The sequence below is a fragment of the Papio anubis genome, chromosome 19 (assembly GCF_008728515.1).
Source record: "Papio anubis isolate 15944 chromosome 19, Panubis1.0, whole genome shotgun sequence".
NCBI classification, from domain to species: domain Eukaryota; kingdom Metazoa; phylum Chordata; class Mammalia; order Primates; family Cercopithecidae; genus Papio; species Papio anubis.
Window position 1 is genome coordinate 15,423,675 of NC_044994.1, and position 21,636 is coordinate 15,445,310.

At 48.1% G+C, this 21,636-nt stretch overlaps 1 protein-coding gene across 1 annotated transcript in view; it reads left to right on the forward strand.

Annotated features, from left to right (window-relative positions):
- CABLES1 (Cdk5 and Abl enzyme substrate 1) overlaps positions 1-21,636 on the forward strand; it is a 127,076-nt gene that overhangs the window by 91,289 nt on the left and 14,151 nt on the right. Inside the window, 3 exon segments of the mRNA XM_021929984.2 lie at positions 10,910-11,006; positions 12,181-12,337; positions 13,424-13,527. Of these exon segments, the coding sequence (XP_021785676.2) occupies positions 10,910-11,006; positions 12,181-12,337; positions 13,424-13,527 (358 nt within the window).

The following is a 21,636-nucleotide window of genomic DNA, read 5'->3' on the forward strand; positions in this document are numbered from 1 at the left end:
TCTCTACTAAAATACAAAAAATCAGCTGGGCGTAGTGGCGGACACCTGTAATCTCAGCTACTCGGGAGGCTGAGGCAGGAGAATCACTTGAGCCCAAGAGGTGGAGATTGCAGTGAGCCGAGATCTCGCCATTGCACTCTAGCCTGGGCAAGAGAGCAAGACCCCATCTCAAAAAAAAAAAAAAAGAGGATATTTTTCCCAGGCTCAGTTCTGTAGAGTGGGACGCTCTATCCTGTCCCTGGAGCCCCTCTCTGTGTCTAGGGTAGACTGAAGCCCCTTCCTGCGTCCTCCCCGCCACCACCCACCCACACTCATCCGCACACAATCTACTCCTTATTGCTAGGCCCTTCTGAAGCCCAGCAGGGCCATCTCTAATCAGGTGCATGTATTAGGAAGCTATCAGGACTTACTGGCATGCATTGACTAGAGGCTGGACATGGATTGTGCCCATGCCTTTCAAATAACACAGCTGTTGGTGCCAGAGTCCCACTAATCATTACCAGGGATAGATTGCATGGCCACTTCTGCTTGGGGTGGCCCTGAGCTAATTCATTCAAGGGTATGTGAAGTGGAAGATAGTTAAGGTAAAGGTAATGCCAGACCAAAAATGAGTTGCATAGTAAGGAGCACTCTTCAGCTCAAACGTAGTCTTTTAGAGCTGGAAGGAACTTGGGGACTGTTGGCTTTCGCTTTTTTTTTTTTTTTTTTTTTTTTTTTTGAGCTGCAGAAGCCATTCTTCCAATATAAGTTTACATAGAATTGCAGTAGATAAAACAGCTAACCACAGAGCTGTTCTGGAGAATCGGGAATGGGCGCAAGTAGCCCATTCATCCCCACTCCCACCATCCACCTCCTTTGGTGCCTCCATTAGGAAAACCACAGCCCTTACCCATCCTTGCGATCGTACCTGTGGGCACCTGCGGCCATGGAGGCAGTGTGGTACATGGGAACGAGCTGGCAGTCAGGCAGAAACCTCAGTCCTGGGAAATGAACTAGCCTTACTGACCCCAGCTTCACTCATCCGTAAAATGGACTATAATGTCCATCTCAGGGAGCTGAACGAAATAGTAAATGAAATATTATATGTGAAAGCTCTGAGCACCCTGCCAGGCTGTAGTAGATATTCATTAAGCATTAGTTTCACTTGCATTTTTGTCCAGTCACAGAACGTTTTCTTTTTTCTTTTTTTTTTTCTTTCTTTTTGAGACAAGGTCTCACTGTATTGCTCAGGCTGGAGTGCAGTAGTGCATTCTTGGCTCACTGGAGCCTTGACCTCCCAGGCTCAAGCGATCCTCCTACCTCAGCTTCCTGCGTAGCTGGGACAACAGGCATGCACCACCATGCCCAGCTAATTTTTGTATTTTTTGTGGAGTTGGGTTTCACCATGCTGCCCAGGCTGGTCTTATAATCCTGGGCTCAAGCCATCCTCCCACCTCAGCCTCCTAAAGTGCTGGGATTACAGGCGTGAGCCACTGCGCCCGGCTGTCACAGAGCTATTTTCGTTGCTCTTTCTAGATCTACTTGAACTTAGCAATTCCCAGTCAGGTTCACAGTGAGTTTCTCAGTGGTACAATTCTGCAAACACACTGGATTCACCTTGAGATCTGCTTTTATTCAGTCTTTTTTTCCTCAATAGTACATTTTTCTTAAAGACTATTTGAAAAATGTATAAAAGTAAAAGGAAGATAACAATGATTGAGCCTCACCTCCTAAACAAAGCCACCATTTACATTTTGGTCTATTTCCTTCCAGTCTTTTTTTTTTTCTTAATGCATACACTTTATGGAACGTGAAGAGACCATTGTTTTACTTTGATCTTTCTTGCTAAATCCCACCTTTCAAAACAAGCCCATTACAGAGAAGAGGAACAGATGTTGCCCAGCTTTTTCACTGTAACTGTAACATCAAACCTTCCCATAGCTGTAAACACTCTTCTCAGATGAAGCTTGTAAATTATGCCATTTTCTGGGAAGAGTCCCAGCCTTAAACCAGCTCCTTTTTCCTCAGCTAACACTTGCCAAGGCCAGCCTGAATCTTTCTGCCTTTTATCCACATTAGTCACGGCCTTCTCTTTTCTAGTGTGGATTTGTGGTTTGGCTTGGCGACCCTCAGCTCACAAAATGAGTTGCAAGCAACTTTCTCAACTTCCCTAAATAGGCAGACCCCACTTAGTAAACAGCTTGTCCAACACTTCTATCCAAGACCACTGCTCTTCCCCTCTCTTTCCAGCCCCCATTGTGGGCTACTGTGCCACCACCATAGGGCCAGGAGTGGGAAATCTCGGCACTGCAAAGGAATTTATGGATTTACATGTAGAGAGAGGGAAGGAATTATGAAAAACAGGAATAACTTAGGGGAAAGGCTCCTGGAGTCCTAAGAAGGAAAGAGAAGTTCAGAGAAGAAGGTGAAATAATACAAACTTGACCTTTAAAATGTTGCTGAGCCGGGCGCAGTGGCTCATGCCTGTAATCCCAGTACTTTGGGAGGCCAAGGTGGGCGGATCACAAGGTCAGGAGTTCAAGACCAGCCTGGCCAACATAGTGACACCCCATCTCTACTAAAATTACAAAAATTAGCCGGGCATGGTGGCATGTGCCTCAGCTACTCGGGAGGCTGAGGCAGGAGAATCGCTTGAACCCAAGAAGTGGAGGTTGCAGTGAGCCAAAATAACGCCGCTGCACTCCAGCTTGGGCAACAGAATGAGACTTCATCTCAAAAAAAAAAAAAAAAAAAAAAAAAGATTCATTAGGGTCAAGCCTGGACCAGGAAACCAAGAGAGAGACTCAACTTCCTCCTATTTTTTTACCCTCACACACCCTCTGACCTTTTGCTCCTATGACCCGAGCTGTTGTTTTTGCTTTTGGGCTGATTCAGTTACATTATAGGCTCAGAGAGCCTTGGGTAGGCTAATCTCCACTTACTGCATCAACGAAAAATGCATTCTGAGTTCCAACTTGCCAGCCCAGGAGCTTCTAGAGCACAACCCACGGGTGAGTGAGAGACTGCAGGTGTTGTATTGAGAGCTAGTCCTAGAATTGTCCCTATGCATGAGAGAACCGGCACCAGCCACCAAGGGCTTTTTATTTCCTGAGACCTGGATATGGGTCGGTATTTCTGTACACGTGGATCTGACCAGAAGAAAGTAGGGGTGAACCTAGTAAACTTGAGATTGGAGATTATGTGAACTCACCAAACTAGGTGATTTCAGCAAAAAGAGTTTCTGTGATGTGTGTGTAGGTTCACACCTCTTCAGATAACCATATTTGACTGTGTGATAGTCGCAGGGGTCACTTACTGCAGACGCATCACAGACCATATGATGAAGAAGATGGCTTCCCAGTGGAGTTGCAAGGTGCCTCTGGGGGACGTGTTTTTAAATTGTCAACAGCTTTCACATGGTGTTTATATCCTTAGCTTTTGGCATTTGGGGGCATTCAGATGAGGTCATCCATTTGGGTCCATTTCCTGAGTGTTGATCTGTTTGCGACCCAGAGAACAGCGTCTTCTATTCTTAGAGAGAGCCTTCAAGCCTAAATGCTCCCTGCCTGGCTCCAGGCCCATGCCCCCTTCTTCCCCACCCACTTTCCCCAGAAAATTTTTGTTGTGGAAAATGACACATTCACAAATTGTGTTTCTTTCCTCACACCAAGCATATTCCCACACAAAGACAGATTCTGGAATGATCTCATGGATGACTCATGCCATTATCTGGCTGTTTATAGGAGCTGCCTTTAGACAAAGATTTGGCTATAAGCTACGTTAAGACCCCTTCCTTTTCTGCCAGTTGCCCTTGCAGGGGATGGCTTATCGATGGAGTCCTGAGTGGGAGTGGGAAGGGACTTCTAGACTAAAAGCTGCTTTTGACTTGACTTTTGTCCATCAACTGTGGACCCTGTTCCATTGTCTCTGAACTGTGGAGGCACCTTCTGCTGGATGCCAGCAAGCAGGCCTGGTCCAAGATGGCAGCTGCACTGTATCGGAACGGGTAACAAACGGGACTCTTAAGCTAAGAGGAAGACTTGTGTTGTCAACTTCCGGGGCATGTGTAATCTCTTAATTAAAATTTAGCTCACAAGTGGTATTTCCTTTCCTAATCCAGCTTTCAGGCTTTGCTTTAGGTGCAGGAAATCTCTAACTCTTTATTCGTTTTGAAGGGTCTGGAAATCCTGTTAATATTTAGTTGACTTTTAAATTATTGACACATCAAAGTGTTCAACCTATTGTTGTCCTTTGAAGAGCTAGCGCCTAGTGGAGCTCCTGGCAGGTGTTCCAAGGTCTTGGGCTCAGAACACCATTAGAGAAAGGATGGTGGAGAGACGTCAGAACTACTCCATCTTGGAAGCAGAAAGCCTTGGAACCTAGTTAATTGGATCACACTTTTTCCGTCTAGTTCCCGGGTGTTAGATATTTAAGTCTTACGTCTTTTTTTAAAGAGTAATATTAGTTCATTGATCATGCTCCCTGAGGAAAGGGCCATAGCTTGAACTTCTTGTTATCTAATAGGGAATCTTGTTTTCCCATCAGAATCTATTCCATGCATTATGGCTCAGTGAGCAGCTGGCTGGGCCTCTGCCAGGGAGCCACAGAAGAGGAAAGTAAAAATCATTTTGCCTTTTACAAAAGATGAAGTCCAGAGTTGGCCGTTTTATGATTAATAATGACCTAGGTGTTCCCCTTTCGCCCCAGGATATCTAGATTAGCCACCTGCTTTGATCAGATGACTCCACAGCTGTGCATGTGTGCTTCGTGCTGAAGAAGCCAGAACTAAACAGAGGTCCAGGGGTTTCTAATAGTGAAATTACAGGCATTCAAGGAGAGCTGCGTTAAATTAATTTTGGTGCCATCCTATGAAGGATGAGTTTACACTCCCAAAATGAACCAACCTGTTTTTCTGCTCATTGCTTAAGGGTATAACTGCTGCTTGGCTGTGTCCCCAAATGCGCTTTCATCTCCTGTTTTCATCCCCGCCCCCCATCTTCTGAGTCCCTCCCTTGTACCCCCTCCAGTCACTCCCACTCACCTACCCCCATGGGCCAGTTTTAAATGTCAGCCTTTGTTTAAAAAAAAAAAAAACAAAAACATATATATCTTTCTGTTGGATGTTCAGTGTGTTTGTTGCCTACAGCCTCTGCAGAAGTTCACAAACTTGCAGAGAATGTGAAGCAGCTCCTCTAGGGACACGTGCCTAAGTTGCAGCGCTACCCAGGACTGTGGAGAGAAGGAATCAACAACCTTGCATCGTCCACAGTTCCTTGCCAGTAGTTCAGTTAGGGTGTCTGTAGAAATGAGATCATTTCCTATAACCTGACTAACGGTGTTCACCTCTGAGTAAAAGCTGTAGCATTTAAACCTAATACACACAATTTCAGACAATATTCATGTGTAGTATTTGAACTTACCTCTGTGCCATTTTTAAAAGGAAGTGGAATATAAGTAAATTAGTAGGGCCAGGTGCGGTGGCTCACGCCTGCAACCCCAGCACTTTAGGATGCTGAGGAGGGCGGATCAACTGAGTTCAGGGGTTCAAGACCAGCCTGGACAATGTGGTGAAACCCCGTCTCTACTAAAAACACAAAAAATTAGCCGGGCGTGATGGTGGGCGCCTGCAATCCCAGCTACTTGGGAGACTGAGGCAGGAGAATCACTTGAACCCGGGAGGCGGAGGTTGCAGTGAGCCGAGATCATGACACTGCACTCCAGCCTGGGCAACAAGAGTAAAACTCCATCTCAAAAATAAAAATTATTAAAAAATAAATTAGTATTTGAACGCTAGATGTGTCTGGGAAAAAATCTTCTGGCTTTTCCAAAGAAAGTGAAAACTTCAACTTCAGTTTGCTTTTAATTACTTTCAGCTGCAGTTCCACATGCCCTAGCTCTGTTTCCTGGTGCTGGAGGGTTAATGCTGGCATTTTAGCCAAATAGATATTTCTATTTTTATATACCATTTTAATGAGAATTCAGAACAATGATCTTAGAAAATACCAAGATTTCGTCACACTCCACTGGGACTTCAGCTTCACTCTTTTTCACTGGAGTTTTTAAAATATTGTTTTTGGCGAATCTACACCATTCAGAGTTCCTTTCTGCATGCACCTCCAACTGTCTGGGCTTCCGAAAGAGAGGGACAGCAAAGACCATGGGTCTCACCTGCTTTTCTTTTTCTTTTTCTTTTTCTTTTTTTTTTTTTTTTTTTGAGACGGAGTCTCGCTCTGTCGCCCAGGCTGGAGTGCAGTGGCCGGATCTCAGCTCACTGCAAGCTCCGCCTCCTGAGTTTACGCCATTCTCCTGCCTCGGCCTCCCGAGTAGCTGGGACTACAGGCGCCCGCCACCTCGCCCGGCTAGTTTTTTGTATTTTTTAGTAGAGACGGGGTTTCACCGTGTCAGCCAGGACTCGCCTGCTTTTCACTCACACATAAAGACTGAGCAGTTGCCTGAGCTCTTACGCTCTGTGGCACAATGTGAAACCGCTGTTTATGGGGGTCAGATATGATCAAAGAACAGCAATTTCGTGTTTCACGTTAATATCAGAAATATTCCAGTAACATTGATCAGAGCCCTAAACTAGTAAGAGTGAACCCAGAAAAGTTTGTCAGCCTCTTTGTGAAAGATCTATTTTTTAGATCCCAAGAGTCTTAACATATACAAATTCAAAAGCTATGAGAAGAAACCGACATTGTTAGAAGTGGCTTAGATGAGATCTGTTTTGCTTGCTGTGGACACTGACTATGTCCACGTCTGTACACATGCACTCTTAATTCAAGCCCACCAAAATGGTAGCCCTGAAGTTAGCGATAACCTCTCCTTGAATCTGAGGGAGGAAAAGCGTGGAAAAGTTGCCCTCTGCCATCACGAAGCTGTCAATGTTCTGGAGCTGTGATGATATTTATTACTGTATCAGTGAAGTTTTGAAGTGTGAGTAGCTTTGGCGTATAAGAAATACCTCATTTCTTCTTTTTAAATCTACTTAATATGAACTATAAACCCCCCTTCTACAAGGCTGAGGGGAAATTGAGACTCACTTTTCACTGGGCACCCCTCCCTCCCCATCTCCAGTATTGTGCAAAGAGGGGCCTGGAGCCTACTGTAATGCCTAGGATTGGGGGAACACACACTGGTTATTGTTCCTTTGGTTGCCCTAGCACTGCCAAAACTCTGTCACACCCGCCCCGTGACCCCTCCAGGCAAAAAGATCTGCTGCTCTGTGCCAGCTGTGAGTGACGAATCTTTATCATGGCGGGGAGCCTGTTCTTGGGGTGCTGATGGTGTAGGGCATGGGCCCCCTTTGATTGTGGACCCCATGGTCATTTCCCTCCCAACTTAGGTGAATCCTGTACTGCTGCTCCATCTGCAGGGGCCTGTAATGTAAACATCCCCAGAGGCAATAGGCAGAAAATAGGCCACTCTTGGAAAGAAAACTGAGAGACCAAATCCAAGTCACTAAATATCTATGACTATATTATCTTGCCATAGGAACTTGTAAGAGTAGCAAAAGTCCTGCCAAAGAAGCACTGGGTCTTCGTAGTCACTAGCCACATGTGGCCATTTACATTTAAATTAATTAAAATTAAAATTAAAAATTCAGTTTCTCAGTCAACTGGTCACATTTCAAGCAGTTAGTTGCCACACGTAACCATCGTGTGGGACAAGGTAGATAAGGACCATCTCCGTCATCACAGGCGGTTCTGTTGCATGGCACTGGTCTGTAACGAGCCTCACGTGTCTCCAGTAGCAGTTAAGGGTGGCCCCACTATTCTTGCTTATTTTCTTGCTCAGCTTGGCCTTAGCAATTTAGAAAGCAGAATGACGTAAGTGGAAAGCCAGGGGGAAGTGGTGACTACAGTGAGTCACGTTGTTTCTCAAGGGACCAGTTCTGTGGGTAGGGTTGGTGGAGCCTTGCCCATCTCACGTGTGGTCCCAAGTGTCACTGAGACGCTCGGACAATCCACTGGGTCTAAGAATCCCTGTTTCTTTAAATGGGTTTGGGTTTTATCTCATGGAATGGAATCTTGGACTTGAGCACATGACTCTATTTTTTTGGTAGGGCTTCATTTCCTTTGGCGGAAGTGCCAAGAAGGGGAGTGTGGAAGAGGCACGACTGGTTTGGTTCTGCTAACTGTGATGTGTGATGTGCACATTTGGTGGCAGGCAGACAGTTGGCCAGGACAAGGCTGCCCCGGGGAAGGAGTGAGCCTGTGAGCAAATTGAAGACAGATGAAAAGGGGCACAGTGGAAAATCATACAGTTTCCTGCCATCTGTATGTACCAGTACCAGCGAGACAGCAAAGAGCCACACCAGTTCAGCTCAGTAAATAGGTCGTTACATATCAGACATTGTATAGACAGGATATGAAAATGGACTGAGACTCTGCCCCTGCCTGCAGCCAGCTCTCCATCTGAGAACCCTCTCAGTATAGGCTTATTGGAATTCTCCTTATTTCCCTTGGCCTACTCACTCCAAAAAGATACTCCCTACTTCTCTAATAATTTCAGTCCTAAGTAACATTCTCCATCTGGCAAAATGGAAACAAGGAAGGAGAAAATGATCTGGGAGTTGGCAATTTGGAGACCATGCTCGCTGGGTTTGGCTTTGGAAAAGTAGGAAGGCCGTGGAACTGAGCTGCTGGTCCTTGAATGAAAAGGAAGACACTGCTATTTTTGTCCTGCTCTGCATGTGGTCAGCCCCCTCCCTCCCTGCCCACCACAGGTATTTTTGCCTTATTGCCTTGTTCACGTTTTTGCTTTGTGGGCGCTTCCCTATGCCAGTGCCCCGATGGCATTCATCATCTCCATCCGTAATTGCTTTAAGAAGCCTTTTAAGAATCGCCCTGGGTTGCCTGCGTAGCAGGTACAGCAGTAGGGCAGACGGTCTTGTGGGTGTGAACAGAGTAGGTTGTTGGCTTTCGTCTGCATGACTTTAGTGTCGATTCTGAATGGGACTCCAGAGATGTTCTGAGGGTGGCACTACCGTGGCCTCCCAGGAAGCCTGCTGTGGAAATGCAGCACTTACTGGACACAGAAGGTCATGGGCATTTCTGTTAATCAGACTCCACATTACAGGTAGGATAAGGGAGCCGGCTCATTCATGTAATGCCCAGAGACTAGGATGATGGCTTAACAGAGTCAGAGCATCCCTGCTTTTTTTCTACATTTGAGGATAGTTTTTTTTCCCTTCTCTTCTCGGCACTCGCTTGGCTCCCTCCTCTCTTCTTACCTGATGACTTTGTCTTTGGCTGGGAGCAATTTGCCCCTGCCTTATATTCGTTCTTGCATAGGTTGTAGGAGATCAGCCCCTGAATGTGGTCCCTCCATCCAGGCCACACAGCAAGTATGCTGTGGGTCTGAGGTGGCTTTCACTAACAGGCACTGGGTGTCAGAGAGAACACGAAGACCTGGTCATTCTCAAACATGGCTGCAGTTTAGAATCGCCTGGGGAGTGTTTAGGACTCCCGATGTCCAGGTCACACCCCATGCCAACTGTCTGGGGGTGGGAGCCGGATAACAGTTTGTCAGAGATCCCCAGGCGATTCTAATATGTGGCAAATTTTAAAAATTACTGTAGGGGAAGGGTGTGGTCCTTTGGGATGTGAGCAGTTACACCTGAGCATAGTCACAGCGAGTCCGTCTGGCATCTCCACGGCAGTGTGATGTACTAGAAATGACACTGGATGAACTCTCCAGCCCGCCATCCCAGTGACCTTGGCAATCTCACAAGGGCCTCAGTTTCCTCCTCTGTAAATTGGATCAAAATAGCAGTACCTTTCTCATAGCGTCTTCTTAAAGAACCAAAGAAATGATGTGTGAGTCTTAGGAAATAATAAAGTACTAAATAAATGCTTGTTTGGCCAGGCATGATAGCTCACACCTCTAATCGCAGCACTTTAGAGGCCAAGACTGGAGGATGGCGCATGTCCAAGAGTTTGAGGCTACAGTGAGCCATGATCACACCACTGTACTCCATCCTGAGCAACAGAGCAAGACTTCGTCCCTGAATGAATGAATGAATGAATGAATGAATGAATGAATACTTGTTATTACTAGAGATTATTCTTTTATTAAAAGATACTCATTTTCTAGGTGGTCTGGCAAGGTAGTAGAGGTGACTACTGTGGCATTAATTCTTTCATCACCAACAATACACCCAGTAGGTGTTTATGATAAGAATTCGTTTCTCCTAAGAAAGGGGAGCAGCAAGGAGAGGTGGTCTCACACAACATTAGAAAGAACCCAGGCCGGGTGCTGTGGCTCACGCCTGTAATCCCAGCACTTTGGGAGGCCGAGGTGGGTGGATCACCTGAGGTCAGGAGTTTGAGACCATCCTGGCCAACATAGTGAAACCCCTGTCTCTACTAAAAATACAAAAAAGTAGCCGGGCATGGTGGTGTGCGCCTGTAATCCCAGCTACTCAAAAGGCTGAGGCAGAAGAATCGCTTGAACCCGGGAGGCAGAAGTTGCAGTGAGCCGAGATCGTGCCATTGCACTCCAGCCTGGGCAACAAGAGTGAAATTCCGTCTCAAAACAAAACAAACAAACAAAAAACAGAAAGAAAGAAAGAAGCCAGCAGCTAGATTCCAGCAAACTGTGGTCCCACGATGCCCAGGGAATGCTCTCTGGCCTCATGTTCACTGGCCGTCTCTAGGAACATAAGGGGCCTCGTGGAAGAGGGAGGGATGTCTGTAAACCATCAGCTTCATCTTCAGGCTTTCTGTTCAGTTGGATTTCATTTACGTCAAAGCGGTTGCAACAAGGCATCACTGGCAAGCCCCCGAGGAGGAAAAAAGGGCTGTCCCATCACCAGGGCTCACCTGGTCATTTTCATCGGTGTGACCGTGTTGTCTCATGCAGTAAGCATCCTCATGGCTCTTTGGGGTGCACACAAAAGCATTTTTTTCCCTCTGGCTTGTCCTCCCAGGGACTTGAAGTTGGACGGAGGAAGACAATCAGCTGGCGCAGTGAGTTTGAAAGAGATCATTGGTCTGGAAGGTGTGGAGCTGGGTGCTGACGGGAAGGTAAGGCTGCCAGGCTGCCGGTCACCGAGTTGTGCTGAAGGCACAGGGGTCAGGAAGCAGAGGACGGGGACAGCCCACAAGCCTCTCTCAAGGTGAAGGACTCAAGGTCTGGGGCAGATTCCCAGGCATGGGATGCCAGCCTGCCCAGCTCCCCTAGTGTGCAGCCGGTGACGGAGTAGCAGCACGGCAGGAGTTCCCACAGCACGTGTATTTCTCTGCCAGCGCTGTTTACAACTGAACGTGCAGTTATGAGTACCTCACACACAGGCATGTTCCGGGGTGGAATGACGAGTGGATTGAGCATCTATGAACTGGTGGTGTCAGCAAGCAGTATTCAGGCCACTAGAAAGTGTCATAGCTTCCCATGGGTCCCTCAGTCTTACACTGTGACCACGGGGCAGCAGGGCGGTCACATTCCTCTTCCATCCATATGCAACAAGCCGTGGGGTTGAAGTCTCAGGAGTGAAAGGCTGAAGATGACCCTCCCCTTTGTGCAGGGTCCAGACAGTCCTCATCAACCCTTCCAAAATCCGTGTATGGCAATGATACAAGTGTTCCTTGGGGAATGTGTCCTGGGGTAGTCTGTTTGCTGATGAGGCTGCTGGGAGCTCAAGGTGTAGATGGGGTGCATGCAAGATGCTTGCCTGGGCAGGTGAAAAGCAATGCATTTGCTCTCTTCACCCCTAACGAGGAAGTGTCGCCATAGGAGCCAGGGAGAATGGGATAGAATGGAGGGTCATATGCGGCGTCTGCCAGAGGAGCAGGGTGGGAGGCCACAGCCCCCACCAGGGACTCGGGGCCTGAAGTGGTGTGGGATTCTGCACTTGATGGATTATAAAAAGCAATGCAGTGTGTGCCTCGTGGGTTACACAACACCCCAGCAGGTTCTGAGGTAGTACCTTATTGTCAAATACATTCATGTTTCTTCCATGTGATAGGGGTAGTCAGACCCGGTGGGTAAGTTAAAACTATGTGTAGCCTTAAGTCGTTCAGGTTGGGTGTTGGCACCAATGAGTACCAAAACAAATGTCATTTTTCAGATCTCATTGGATTTCAGAATTGCAAATAGGAGAAAGTGGACCTGAACGTGGGGTGACAACTGTAGCTTGATCAGAATGCAGAGCAAGCAATGCCTTGGAATAATCACTGGCCTGTTTTTGTCTTCACTTTTTAGACTGTTTCCTATACCCAATTTCTGTTACCCACAAATGCCTTTGGAGCCCGGAGAAATACCATAGACTCCACTTCCTCTTTCTCCCAGTTCCGTAACTTGAGCCACCGCAGCCTCTCCATAGGCCGGGCAAGCGGCACCCAGGGGAGCCTCGACACAGGTAACCTTGGCCTGGCTGGGTGTGGTAGCTCGTGGTGGGAGGTGTCTCTGTTTACATGGGGATTGGGTCTCCCTGTGATGCAGACTGGAAGACGGGGGCCTACAGGTGACGTGACTTTTAGGAAAGCCTGATCTCAGGCCATGCAGGCCCACAGTGAAGCCACAGGTGATTTCTCTCTAATCAGATGCCCCAGTCATTGACAGCCTGAACTTCCACGTGGAGAGACGCCAAGGCCATGCACACCATGCAGAGATGGCTGCGTCTCCCAGCTTCCTTGACCACTCAGCTCCTCCCAACAATGACCTGGTTCTGTCCTATATTCTCATGGTGCTCAATTCGGACTTTTAAAACAAAAAATCTGGGCTCTGAAGTGCAGGTTCAGGTGTGAGAGTTTCCTTTGTGCCGGTCCTAGTGGGTGAGCCGACTTGGCGGCTGAAGGAAGATCTGCACACTTCTAGCTTTGCTGGTCAAACCTTTGTAAGAACTGGCACATGGAGAAGATGCTTTAGGAAGCAGTGCTGTTTCTACTCTCAGGGAAATTCCAGGTGAATGTGAAGTTCCCTAGGTCTGCCCAAGTGCTGAGTTCTGAAGCCCTGTCCTGGTGTTCAGGCCACCTCTGATCGTTCACAGCTGTGCCTTGGTGGCCACTCTGATTTGTATTCATACAGACACAGTAGCCTGCCTGGGAGTATTCACACCAAATCATGCTGCACAGGCGTCTCCGAATTTGATCTGCAAGTTTCCAAAATGCACCTCTTCGGGGCCACACTCTGAGAGTGTCCTCTGCCTCTTGCACACTGTGTAAAGGTTTTTGCTCTCCTGGCTCAGGGAGATTAATACATAATTTTCTAAAATGGAAAAAACGTCAGTTTGTTTAGAATTTGGTGAACCCTTTGGAGAGGAGAATCCACTTAACTGGCACGCGGAGATGTCTAATAAAAGTCAGTGAGTGTGGTGACGTTGAGCTAAGTGCCCTAAAGCCAGCCTTTCTTCAGTGCAGCTATACTTGGCATTCTCCTGGCTGTCTCTGCTGGGGAGGGTCCGGAGCCGCTAATGATCATTTTGCATTTTGCATGTGATCTTCAGGTAGTGACCTGGGAGACTTCATGGACTATGACCCAAATCTCTTGGATGACCCCCAGTGGCCTTGTGGCAAGCACAAACGCGTTCTGATCTTCCCTTCCTATATGGTGAGTAGTGTGGCATGGAGGCTCGGTTTGCCACAGCCCCTCAGTTGCCCCAGCGTGGGTTGGAGGTGACTGGGGGCTTGTTCAAAGACTGTTCTGCCTGGGGGACCTTCCTGAGGAGCTCCCCGGTGTGGGTGCCCACGGCAGGACCAGTATTGCCTGCTGTCCAGAATCCTGCCGGCCACCTGGCCTGCAAGCACCACTTTCAGGATGCTTGTAAAGGCCGGGCTGCCGGCGTCCGCAGAGTCACCAGCCCAGGTTGGAGGACCCTCTCTTCCGAAGGGGGATGTCCGAGCTTCTACCTCCACAGACCCCAGTGGAGAGGACCAGGCCCATCCCTGGGAGTGCTGAGTTCAAGCACAGCTCTGTTTGGAGTTCCTTGGAGGCTGCAGGCCTTCATGTGCACGCTGGGCAAACATTTGGCCCCAGGCTGGGGATGACAGAATTCTCTCCTGGGAAAGTGAAAGGAGGACACTGTGGGTGTCACATGCAGAACCTTTCTCTGCTGTTTTTATTTCATGGACTCTTCCTGTTTTTCCTTGTGTGTCATTTTGGTTTCTGCTCTCGGCTGACCACTGTTTCCCACCACCAAGGGCTGCCATCTCCTCTGCAGACACCAGAGGGGCCTGGCGGGGCCCTGGGTGCTTTCTCTGGGCCACTTGCCCTGACTCTTGCGGCAAGCAGAGCCCCGCCTGCTATGGGAGGAGGAGGAGCTGCACTTTTTCAGAGGAGTCGACTGGCCAGGCCTGCCATGCGCAGCATCAGGTGGGAGCCGTCCACCCAGAACACCCCCACCGCCTCCCTGCCTTTTGCATGTTCTGGCCCATGAGCCGGGCCTGGCAGGGCGAGCACAACCAAGCGCTTCCTCCTCTGGTTCCCTCCCTCCCGTGCTCCCAGCCTGAGCTGTTCTCAGGAGTCCCAGCCTCAGGAGTGAACCAGGAGGTTTTTTTTCTCCTCTAGGCTTTTGTATCTGCAGTAGCCAGAGTGAAAAGCAATCCCCCGTACTCAAAGGGCACCCCCATCTTCATTCAGAACTTAGGGTTCTCCGCTGTTTGTCAGAGAAACACCAGGCAGAACTTGGGGCCTGGCCAGTTACTTTCAGCATTTATCCTCTTGTTCTTTGGCACATCGTTCAGTGGTCACTCTCACATGCCACATGGCGTCAGAATGCATTTAGTCATTGGAGAATGCATTCAAGTCAAAGGCATTTAGTTTAAAATTGTCCCTACTCCTCACCCTCCCTCACTCGTGCCCCAACTCCTAACACAGAAAGCAAAACCAGCGCCACGTGTAGTTACTTTTCTTCCACTCTATGGCCTGTTTATTTAAAAAAACAAGGCTTATTCATCTTTGGCAGAGGCTAGCACGTAATAAATGTTCAATAAATGGCCAGAATGATTGCCCTGATGTCAAGCGGGGAGCACCTTGTGTAAGAATAAGGATGCTTTATGTGGTTCACTGCCTTATTTATTAAAATTCACTTTATTTATTAAGCAACGTGGCCAGGAAACTGGCTCAGGGAGTCCAAATGAGGCTCTCCTAGTTGATAGACGGGAAATGGGGGATCAAGGGTAGAACTCCTGGCTCGGGGCTCGTTTCACGTTCCCCAGCTGTCCCTGAATCCCACATTCCTCAGCAGTCAGCCCCAGAACTGCCGACCTCGGGGTTGGACATGAAGATCATTCTTTGGGCCAACAGTGTAGCCGATTTCTAGGTAACCAAGAGAATAGGAAGGTGCACTATTTCTGATCAATGTTGGCGGGAGCTCTCCTACCAGACAGGTTATGCCTGGTGATAATGCCGACCTCTCCTTTTATAGGCCTAGTGTCAGGCTGGTGCCAGATCTGATCTTTTTTTATCTGATCTTTTTTTTCTTTAAATGATTTCATTGTGAGCCTTGAGGTTCCGGGCCACGGTATGTGTGTATGTGCATGTGCACGTACGCACATACAACTTTTCCTTCTTAGACTGTGCTAGAAGATTGCCAAGTCAGCATATATGTCCTGCCCTCCTCATTTGATATTCCCAAGTGGATAATTTGTCATTTCACCGCATTGGCTCTGCAGTCAGTGCTCCCGGGAATACTCCACGCTCTAGAGAATGGAATTGCACATGGACTGCGTTTTCCTGGTCGGCTCCTGGAGACCTACGTGTTTCCTATTCTGGCCACAGATGTTGGTACTTTGATAAAATGTGGGAAATCCACGTTTCAGCATTCTCGTCTAAGTTCTTGACAGTATGTTGTATGTTACAAAGGGCCTCAACCCAGCTGCCTGGAGACTTCTTTCCTAGAAGCCGACATGGGTTACAGGCTGTTTCTCATACATTTGCATTGAACTTGTAGGAATCCGAGTGGGGCAGTTGGGCAGGGGCGGGGGCTGGGGTGTTTGCTTTATTTTTGTGTGTTGGGGAATAGGTATAGAATTCGCCTGTTGAACAAGTATTGATTGAGGCCTTTTTATGAGCCAGGCTTCCTTACCCAGTAGAGAACTAACCAGCCACAACCCCTGTTCTTCTCCACCTTGGAGTGAGTGGGGATGTCAGAGAGTAAACAGTAAACAAGGAGACAGATCACCATAATCATGAGGAAGGAACCATCTTAGAAAAGCAGCAGGAGACTAGGCATGGTGGCTCATGCCTGTAATCCCACAACTTTGGGAGGCCAAGGCGGGTGGATCACCTGAGGTCAGGAGTTTAAGACCAGCCTGGCCCACGTGGTGAAACACCATCTCTACTAAAAATACAAAAATTAGCCAGGTATGGTGGTGGGCGCCTGTAGTCCTAGCTACTGGGGATGCTGAGGTGGGAGAATCGCTTGAACCAGGAGGCAGAGGCTGCAGTGAGCCGAGATTGTGCCGCTGCACTCCAGCCTGGGCAACAAAGCAAGACCCTGTCTCAAACAAAACCAAAACAAACAAACGGCAGGAAATGATAGAAGGGTTGGAGGGTGGGCTCCAGGGGGTAGGCCTCAAGGAAGACTTCCCCTAGGAATGACATTGAAGCAAGCACTGAGGGCTAAGAGCAGGCGGCCCTGCCAGATTTTGGTGGGGAGAGCCCAGTAGAAAGACCCCAAGTATGAAGGGGGTTGGTTTTGCATAAAATAGATTTTTCTAACTGTAAAAGTCGTTGCCCTTCCCTCTACACACACACAGGCAGGAGGCAGAGCCCACAGATGATGATGCTGACAAACCCTCCCTCCCCACTGACTCGGCCCCAGGCACAGGGAGCTGCCGCTGAAACAGGCACTGGCTCCGAAGGCCCTGGCTCCTCTGGCTCCCTCTTTGAGGGCCTGGGGCACATTTGGCCACTAGGCTGGTATGGGGATCTCTGCCCAGACAGAGGGCAGATTCCCTCCTGGGTGGGAATGCTTGGTGATTGGGGAAGGGGCAGGCTTGCTGGTCACAGGCCAATGATGTGGAGCTGCTCACCTCCCTTAGTATCAGCCTCCGAGGCCCTGGAGTCCTGCTGCCTGTCCCGTCTTCCTTGGGCCCCCAGGACAGTCCAATGTGGCCAGCCCAGCAGAGGCACCCACCTGAAATCCTGGGACTGTCTTCCACTGTTTTGGGATGTCCTGTGCCTGTGGAAATCAGGCTCTGAGATGCTCAAGTAGCCTCTGCTGAATCAAGCAGCTCTCAAAAGTGATGAGCTAATCCTCTCACCCATCAAATCCTGCTGCAGCCGCTAAAAGGAGTAATTTACAGACAATCAAATGCACTTGTTTGTTTGAAGTGTGCATTTCCATGAATTTTGTAACCACCGCTCTGATCCAGATATAGAGTATTTCTGTCCCTGCAGAAAGTTCCCCTCCCCATCCCACTCTTCCCATCCCCTTCCTGCAGAGGCAATCACTGTTCTCACTTCTGTCACCATAGATCAGTTTCACCTATTCTGAAACTTCATGTGAATAGGATCATGGCATATACTTTTTTGGGGTCCATCTTCTTTCATACAACTTAACATGTGAGATTTCCCCATGTTATGTGTATCAGTAGATTTTTTAAAAAATTGCTGAGTGCAATGGATCACGCCTGTAAATCCCAACACTTTGGCAGGCCGAGGTGGGTGAGGTGGGTGGATCACTTGAGGTCAAGAGTTTGAGACCAGCCTGGTTAACGTGGTGAAATCCCGTCTCTACTAGAAATACAAAAATTAGCTGGGCATAGTGGCAGGCACCTGTAATCCCAGCTACCCCGCAGGCTGAGACAGGAGAATCGCTTAAACCCGGGAGGTGGAGGTTGCAGTGAGCCGAGATCGCACTATTCACTCCAGCCTGGGCGACAAGCGAAACTACGTCTCAAAAAAATAAAAAAGCTGAGTGGTATAGATGTAGTATAGTTTGTTTATCCCTTCTCCTGTTGATCGACATTTGTTCATGCAGCTTCCATGAATGTTCTTGTGCATGTCTTTCTGTGGAAATACTTTTTCATTTCCCTTGGGGTAAATACGTAGGAGCAGGATTTCTGAGTCCTAGTGTAGGTGCTGTTAGCCAGTCATGATGTAGCTGAATGTTTATCTCTGTGCGTGTGTGTCCTCAGTGTAATATAAAAAGGCCCCTCGTCGCCACAGTCAGGACATGTCTTAGAGTGGGAAGCTTCCAGAGGTAAAACCTGTCATTTAGAGTGCAAGTGGCACCCTTTTCAAATTAGTCTTGCACCCATATCTGTATTTTTAAACTTTGATCCATGCAAGTCACTCCCACTATTATCTACTGTAGAAGGGCAAGGGTGAGATTTTGAATTTAAAAAGAATTCCAGGCCGGGCGTGGTGGTTCACACCTGTAATCCCTGCACTTTGGGAGGCCGAGGTGGGTGATCACCTGAGATCAGGAGTTCAAGAGCAGCCTGACCAACATGGTGAAACCCCATCTTTACTAAAAGTACAAAAAACATTCGCCAGGTGTGGTGGTGGGCGCCTGTAATCCTGGCTACTCAGGAGGCTGAGGCAGGAGAATCGGTTGAGCCCAGGAGGCAGAAGTTGCAGTGAGCTGAGATCACACCATTGCACTCTAGCCTGGGTGATAAGAACGAAACTCTCTCAAAAACGAAAATAAAAAAAATTCCTGGGGCAGGTGTGCAAAGCAAACTGCAGCTGGCCTGTTGGTTTGGTCTTCAAGTTTCTAGAAGGTGACCACAGAACAGGAGAGCATGTTGAGCCGCCTGGCTACATGCAGACTCTTGCTGGGCGATGGCGTGTCTTGGGGGAGGGCAGATGCTGCCAGCTCTCTGCACCACTTGGCATATAATTAAAGCTTCACTAGAGAGTGGTTATGTATCATTAGAACCTGGCAGCCCAGGTCGGTACTGGGTTTTTGTGTTTTCCCCCCTCTTTATGGGTGTGGAAAGCAATTAAGAGGAGAAAGTAAGCGGGAGAGCTGAGATAATGCCAACAAAATTCAGTTACCTGAATGCATTTCTGGATTCTTTTCCTCTCTAAGAAATCCCTCTTGCACCATGTTCACATCAAAAAGAAAACCGACTAACATTGTTTATGATACGCATACGCATGTGAACCTCGAGAGAAACCTCTTGGATTGATCTCCGTGATAAAGTGTCTATTTTTTATTTACCGAATATTAAAATCTAAGTCCTCGTAGAGAAAGCCCTCCCTCTACCCCCACATCTCCCCAGTGTTGGGGGAATGTATCTTAGAACTTAATTTTTCAGTACAGCATGAGATACTGAGCAGTGGGAAGTAATTGACTCAATGAAAGAAAGACTAATTCCATGAGGTGATTAGATTCTGCCCGTCCCCCGATAGAGATAGATATAAGTATATATTTATAAATATATAAAAATTATAATTTAATAACAGTCATGTTTGTTATAATTTATATATATATATATATTTCCATTAGAAGTTACCTGGATGATTTAGGCACTTGTTACCTGTCTGCAGGGTGGATTTGTTGGGAAGCTAATGCAAGACCCTTTCCAAGGCCTCAGGTTTCAAGATGCCTGAGGCTTACTCAGTTCTGGGGAGGGGCCCTCTTTAAGAAAATGCCACATCACATTAGAAGCACAGTAGCTCGGCTCTTCCCTATTGTGGCACTTCCCTGAGGCTTGAAGGGCGCCCTCAGGTGCGCAGGCCTGGGCAGTAGCTGAGGGGCATCCTGCCAGCTTTAGGTGTAAGTGTTCACATCAAGTGCCTGAAATGGCTGGTGGTGCTGTATGGAGAAGGGAAGCTTGTTTTGGGTGTGGGTTTGGGTTTTTGTTTGTTCGTTGGTTGGTTGGTTGGTCTTTTTATTGTTGTTAACAGCACTATTAGAATTCCAACACCTTTTACAATTCATTTTTTTCTTGTAAAACTCATGGCTCCGTGGCTCACGCCTGTAATCCCAGCACTCTGGGAGGCGGAGGCAGGTGGATCACCTGAGGTCAGGAGTTCGAGACCAGCCTGGCCAACATGGCAAAACCCCATCTCTACTAAAAAATACAAAAATTAGCCAGGCGTGGTGGCAGGCGCCTGTAATCCCAGTTACTCAGGAGGCTGAGGCAGGAGAATCTCTTGAACCCGGGAGGCGGAGGCTGCAGTGAGCTGAGATCATGCCACCGCATCCCAGCCTGGGCGATAAGAACAAGACTCTATCTCAAACCAAAAAACTAATACAAAAAAACAAGCAACAAACCGTCTCAAAAAAAACAAACAAAACAAACTAATACAAAACAAAATATGAGTTTGACATTTCACTCAGGATATTGCAGCATCTGCTCTCTTTCTATGTATTTGACTCGGATTTTTGACAGTCGCTTTGTGATTTTGAACATGACGTTCCACGCAGTTTGGCTCATGCTGTACTGCCACTGTTTCAGCAGCTTGCATTTAGAAGTGCATCCAAATACTCTCTGGGTGTGGGTGAACTCAGGGCCAGCCACCTGGTGTCATCTCAAGTGGATGGAGACACTACTCCAGGAGTCCTGTAGCACCAGAGAGTTGACAAGTATCTGACACTGCACATACTCTGCCACCCAGTGACTCCCCATGGCCGTGTAAACCTGAAGCAGAGGCAGCTTTTCTTCCTGTGTTCCTCTCCATGTGCAAACCCTTTCATTTCAGTGGGAGGGAGAGTCGATCCAGGATTCGGTATTTTGAATTCGATGGGTAGAAATAGCAACAAATGCAGCCCCAGGCTGCGTAGGCTACCCGTTTATTTCCATAGTTTCCTTGTGATTTACTGTCCTCTTAGGAAAAGGATTAAATGCCTAGAACAGCTGAAATGCCCATCTGTTGGTGGTTAGATAGATTTAGTCGAGGGCCGCTGTGCTGCTTAATTGCCTTAACAAGCACAGAACATCTGCTTTCCAGTGCCCAACTGAGCCTGAACGCCCGTGTACAAGTGTGGCCAAAGCAGAAGAGCCTAATTCCGCAGTGGCAGTTGACCCTGGAAGGAGCTGTGTGGATCATTGCCTTGTATCCCTCCTTCCTTTCACAGGCATGGCGTGGAACCAAGGCTTGCAGCGGCTGCATACCTGCCCCAGGTCTTGCTGCTAGCTCCTGGGGTGCAGGCAGCACTAGGGCTGGCATTAGGTCAGAGGAGAACAGTAGCAGAGTGTATGGCAAACTCACATCTGCTTAGAACTGCTCATAAGAGTTCCTGGGGAGACTTGGAAGACAGGAGACTAGGAAATGGAGACCGGAGCTTTATCAGGCCCTGGAGTGGAAGTACCTTTTCTGTTGTTTCGGTTGGAATCAGACCAGCAGCCTGTCTGCTCTGAGGCCCTCACTGTTCTCCAGGATTGTTGTTGGGGCGTGTGTACCTCCCATCCTCCCCGTTATACCCCCGCCCACCTGAGGGGCCTTCACTTCACAGCATTGCTACAGTGGGCCAGGATGGGGCCCAAGTTCAGTTCCATGGAGGCCCCTTCGCTCTTCTCATGACAAGTCAAGACTTTGTTTTTATACAAAGCAAAGGATGGGCTAGGCGTGGTGCCTCACGCCTGTAACCCCAGCACTTTGGGATGCTGAGGTGGGCGGACCACTTGAGGTCAGGAGTTCGAGACCAGCCTGGCTGGCCAACATGGCGAAATCCCATCTCTACCAAAAAATACAAAAACAATAGGCAGGTGTGGTGGCGTGCGCCTGTAGTCCCAGCTACTTGGGAGACTGAGGCACGAG